This window comes from Medicago sativa, chromosome 5 (genome assembly GCF_051527215.1).
Source record: "Medicago sativa cultivar Bolivia chromosome 5, Bolivia_mono, whole genome shotgun sequence".
Taxonomy (NCBI): domain Eukaryota; kingdom Viridiplantae; phylum Streptophyta; class Magnoliopsida; order Fabales; family Fabaceae; genus Medicago; species Medicago sativa.
In genome coordinates this window covers 9,325,859-9,331,764 of record NC_140753.1, presented here as the reverse complement: position 1 = coordinate 9,331,764, position 5,906 = coordinate 9,325,859, and the positions used below count along the sequence as shown (strand labels likewise).

The following is a 5,906-nucleotide window of genomic DNA, read 5'->3' as shown; positions in this document are numbered from 1 at the left end:
GCCTGAACCAACGGCGGAAACCACCGAGTCAAACTACTCCTGCCCTAAGAAGCATGCATTCCTACGGTTTCTAAAACAGAACAAAAACTAAAATACAAAAGTAAAAGAAACGAGTCTCAGAACTCTACCTGTGAGGAAGAAGAGATTGAAGTTGCGGTTGGGATGCGAAAACTCGAAAGAACTTTGCCTGTGGAAACTGTGAGAAATCTCTAAGTCTCTAAGAAATTCGAAAATACAGTGACTCTCCAAAACAACAGTGGAGCTATTTATACTCCTTGCACGAACCACCCAAAGGTCACAAATCTATCCGGTGCATCCCTTCACTCGCTACTCCTCCTCTAAAGCACTGCTTCTACGGCCTAGATTCAATCATACCCCTTCATCCAAGGGCTATGATCCTTCACTACGTTTCTCCAAACGTCAGGATCCAATCAACGGTGATGATGACACCTCGGAAATACAACCCGAGAACACGCTGGAAACTATAGGCACTCAAGTGCTACTAACAGCCTGCACACGTGTCACTCAGAAACCAAAGGTCATGTCCCCTCAACTTCTTCCTCGAGATGCTGGCATTAATTACGGAATGACATCCGACCAAACTGCCTGATGAGGGAATCTTTCCATCCGATCTCACCGCCGGACATACGTATACCGGACTCCGCCACATTGACGGGCGAACTTACATCGTTAAAGGGAGAACAAGCGCTTCGAGACAGGTGAGCCTATCTGGCCCAAAGCCTCAGCATTCTCAGTCCGCCTCGCAAACGATCCTCCAAGTCAAGGCACGCATAAGTCCGCTAACGAGATCCATCTCTACCTCTAGCACGGGGGTACATACCAACTGAATTTCCTTTGAGATCGGCTCTTTACGAGCAAAACGCCCGCACTTAAGTCATCACTATTTATCAAGAGCAACGACTTAGGGGGCTACTGTTCTGGACCGGCCAAAGAGATTCTTGGCCCATTTACTTAGGCCCAATATCATTCAAAGCCCAAACTCCACATTTGGCATTATTGCTCACAACGTACCCCCTCGCCTGAAGGGGGGTGCACGAAGCAAAGAGACCGGTTCAAACGAACCCCAACGTCTCTCTTGCACGTTGTGCACGTTCCCGCAATAAAATCTCTGGCGGTTACACTTCCCACGATTTCGTAACCGCCAGAGCCAGGTGTGCCTCCTTAACGGCTCTGCAGCCCTCCACCTCTATAAATAGGGGACTCACCGCAGTCCCCAAGGTAGAACTCTATCTCCTTCTAAAACCCTCACTCTCTGATCTCTACTGACTTGAGTGTCGGAGTGTCTGCAGGTACACACCCCCCATCCGCTCCAAGAAGCATCCTGACGCATTCCACCACCGTCCCAACCACCGTATTCAAAGCACCGACAGTCTCCTTCTGATCAGGTACGATCAATTTTCAATCACCACTTTTGGTCCCGAATTTCAATTTAATTTTTGAATTTTTTAATGAAAATGTGCAGAAATGTGTCAAATATGCTAAAAAAAATTCCCAAAAAAAATTAGAAATTTTCAACAAAACACAAATTAAATATGAATTTTTAACCTTAAGAAATATAAAAATTCATATTAAATTCTTGTTTTGTTAAAAAATTCTAATTTTTTTTGGGAAAGATTCTTATAATATTATGAATTTTTATGAAAATTTTTATTCAAAAATATGAATTCTACACATGAGTTTACTTTAAAAGAGGGACCAAAAGTGAAGATGGAAAATTTTATAGGGACTAAAAGTTGAAGGAAAATTTTAGAGGGACTAAAACGAAAAGTTGGTATATTTATAGGGACCAAAAACATATTTAACCCTTTTATTTTTGACAAATTGATCACAATCAACATGAAATAGAAATATCTGATGACAATTTATAGAAGCAATGAAAAATAAGTCGAAATAAATAGAACCATTAAAAAGAAGAAGTAGTGAAGAGGCAAACAACGGAGTTGTAGCTGCTTCGTCGGAGAAGTAGTGAATATTTGTCTCCACACTTATAAACTCAAGTTTGGGTTTTATCTCGTCGATCCAATGAGACTTTTGACAACATTGTGATACCAATACATTTGTACCCTCATGATATGCTCTTCTAACACCAGCCTATAAAATGTGTGGATTTTGCATTTCTTTCCCATAATATTTTCTAGGGTCGTGTTAACCGGTGCCTCCGGGGCACTGGTTAAGGAAGCAAATATAGTAATATTTGCATTGATAGTTGTGTAATCAATGCATTAAAAACTTAAAAAGTATCTTTTTTGACTTAGAATTTCTTCTTTTAACATCTTTAACCAGTGCCCCGGGAGCACCAGTTAACATTTTCCTATTTTCTATGGTGGGAATGTTTCCCACGCATGCACACATGTGTGGCTTTTTAATTCGTCATCACAGTAACAATTGGGGTTTAATTAATGAAGAACCTCTATAAAAACATAATTATGCTGTCAGTGACTTCATTTGCTTGACAATGTCCCATATCAAAGTCAACGAAGGTTCTAGTCCCTCCGGTCTTATTTACAAGAGACAATTTACTTTTTAGATACATTAAATAATTTATGTATTTGGTTTAGGTTCTTGACTAGATACATACATTATTCAATGTATCTAAAAAGTCAACATTCTCTTGTAAATAGGACCGGAGGGAGTATTTATTTCCCTGTTAACCTAAGCAACCGGTAGCTGGAAATTTAGTGGAACATGAGTCATGACAGGCTAGAAAGTACGAGTCGTCAGATACCACAGAGGAAAGCAGCAGCCCAATGTTCCCAATTGATCATATTCTTATTCACATTACAGAATTAGAAGGCTGGCTTCCAAGTTGAAATTTCAAGCTCAAGTGCCTTTCAAGCCAGTTGAGTTAGAAAGCTAGAGAGTCAGTCCTTGGTCAGAGTTGCAAGGCTGTCATTTTTGTACTATACTCTTTCCTTGGCCTTGCGTTAGATTCTCTAATTCCAAACAGCAAGACCAAACCAAAAAGAATAATAACAATGAGTATTGACCAATTTGGTCCTTACATGCCATTCATGCGAAAATGGTGTATATATCAGTTCTTCCATGGTCAATTGTGTGAAGGATGGCAATGCCGCCATCGCTGATATGTCAAATTTTTTGCTCTTCGCCATGGTCTACCATCGACTACATTGTCGAAGAATGAATTAGACTGCGAACAAATTGTGACACACCAAAGAAATCTTTAGTGTAATAATATGCGTGTTTGGATGAACCGCAAAATTCACGTAGTTGGAATGAGTCATCGTCATTTCGACAAAAGCTATATTTTCTAGCTTCACAAAATCACAATAATTGACATTGATTTTTCAAGCTGATCATCCACACCTACACAATGAATACCAAAAAGGAGCAGCAGGGGATTTTCAACCACGTAGTAGTAACATCTTTAACACACCGTCTTTCTTTCTGACACAAAACGAAACTAGTACTGTACTTCTAGCATCTTGTATTATATTATACTATATAAAAAACATAAAAATCTACCACAGTCACATTTTAGACAATAACAGTACAAAACTAAAAAACAAGAGCTACCGACAGCAAGTAACATATCAATAATAACATCAACTACTTTAGGTACCAAAACAATCTGGGTTTGGTTAAACTAAGGGTGTGTTTGGTACTGCAGAAGCAATAAGGAAAGAAAGCAAAGAGGAAAGAAAGGTTGTTGAAAATCATTCTTTCCCTTGCATGGTTGCATGTCAGAGTGGAAAGAAAGTTTAATTATTGATGGGGCCCATGTGTTAAAACTTTCCGCTCAAATGAGGGAAGAAAGCTTGGCATGGGTTACAAAATGGTAAAATTACAATACTGCTGTTATTTGAATAAAAAAATTACAATGGCATGTGCGTTCTTTTTTTCACTGTGACTTTGGTGGCATTCAACATTTATTATTATTATACATATATACACCCATCCATTAACATTTTTTCTTATAATTAACGGTTAATAAAATAATTCCCATATAATATTATGCTACCGTTAATTTATTATTTGTTTTTTATTAATATATGTTACTTTATGTAATAGTACAATATCAATTTTTAATGTAAGGATATTTATGTCATTTTAATAAACATAGATCTATCTTTCCTTTATCTTTCTTTCCTCTTTCTTTCATACCAAACGGTCAAATAATCATCTCACTTTCCATTCACTTTCTATTCACTTTCAATCCTTCAACAATCTTTCCACTTACAATCTTTCCTTTCACTTTCTTTGATCTCCCAAACAAACCCTAAAGGCTCGTGGCCGGTTCTGTTTGGTAGTGAAATTTTGTCATTTTATATCACACATGATTGTAACTTGTATGGTTAAATTAATAACCATGGTTGGATTTTTCTCCGGTTAATCATCAATAATCCCCCATTCATGCTCATCATCATTGCCATCACCAGAATCATCATGCATAATCATTCAGCTTTGACGAACCGCACAAGCAACAACCTGTGCCCACTGTCTCAACCTTGTCTTCACCGTTTGTGGATCATCATCTTCATAACATAACAAAACACAGAAGAAAAAAAAAACAATAATAACAAACTTAATCAGCAAAAATAAACACCATAGATCTTAATTCAATATGATACTAAAAAAATTGAAGCACAAACACAGACACCGGACACAGTCAACAAAAATTTGAAAAAAATGAATTAATTCAATGTATTCTAAGAGTAATTAAGAGGAAATTAATTAGATAATCGATTGAGAATTTGAAAATAGAGAAATGAATTTAATGATAACAATTAATTAAATATTACCGTTGCCGAAGATGGCGGTGCGAGGGCTGCCACGAGGAGAAGGAGTGCCATCACGATCGGAGGCTGCGGAGGAAGACGGTGTAGTAACGGCGGCGGATTTAGGGTTCCGAGAATCATTATAACTTTTATTAACAGCATGATAAAGTTCAAGAGCAGGTAAAGTATCAACAAGACGACGATCAGTTTCAACTTCGGGTGAAGATTCAAATCCAAAACCTAATTCAATGCAAGCTTTGAGTTCATCAACATCTTCATCAGTAACGCTTTTACTTCTCCGATTCTTCCAGTTTCCTTTACGACGAAGCCACGCTTCGTCACGGTAAAGATCAGGCGACCACGATCGCTGCTTGAGGAGAGGAGAAGAGAATTCTTGCCTTAGCAGTGGTGGACGGTGGAAGAGAAAGGAAGGTGGTGGAGATGGCGGCGCGTAGGGATCAGACATCGGAGCGTTGTTGTGCGGAGGTCGAGGGACCTCGCACGGTGCGTTGGAAGACGCTATGGCTTATTAGGTTTTTTTGGTTTTTTTGTTTTGTTTTGGATTCGGCGGTTTTTTGAATGGGAAAGAAGAGTGCAAAGATTTAAGGGTGTGGTGAGGTGGTAGATCAAGTTGGAAACCCTTACCTCTTTTTTATTGGTCCACGTAATCATGACCTGTTTTTTTTTCTCTTTCTTATATTATTTTTGGTATATATACTAGAAAAATAAAAAAAAATCTTTTTAGATTGATTGTATTATTGTCTTCTTGTTTGGTTCTTTGCTTGGCGTAGAATTATCGTATTTATTATTTGTTTGTTTACTTAACAGGGCAACCAATGCATCCCATTCTTTGTGGTATTGTGAATACGCATTTGTTTTGTGTTTACTTTAGTGAGATAATCGATCACGTTAGCTAGCAAAGCAAAGAGAATACAATACTCCATCGATCTTAAATTATTGTTTTGGTTATTCCAGACATGTTAAAAGATGTAATTAACTTTGTGTGAAAAATAGAAATTATGAATTAGTCTCTTTATCTTATATTTTATGTCATTTTTGTAATTTCACAAAAAATAAAAAATTTAATTAATGTTGCATTGAGAGGGGAAAATATGAGTCATTTTACAAAAATATCATTCATTAATGGCA

At 37.6% G+C, this 5,906-nt stretch overlaps 1 protein-coding gene across 1 annotated transcript; it reads right to left on the bottom strand.

Annotated features, from left to right (window-relative positions):
- Positions 1 to 3,380: 3,380 nt before the first annotated feature.
- On the bottom strand, positions 3,381 to 5,329 carry LOC146919798 (uncharacterized). Its single transcript, XM_085713200.1, has 3 exons — positions 4,782 to 5,329; positions 4,265 to 4,514; positions 3,381 to 3,631 (listed from the first exon to the last, which is right to left on the bottom strand). The coding sequence occupies exons 1-2, from the start codon at positions 5,221 to 5,223 to the stop codon at positions 4,438 to 4,440; spliced, it is 519 nt and encodes a 172-aa protein (XP_085569326.1). The 5' UTR covers positions 5,224 to 5,329; the 3' UTR covers positions 3,381 to 3,631; positions 4,265 to 4,437.
- Between the last annotated feature and the right edge of the window lie 577 nt (positions 5,330 to 5,906).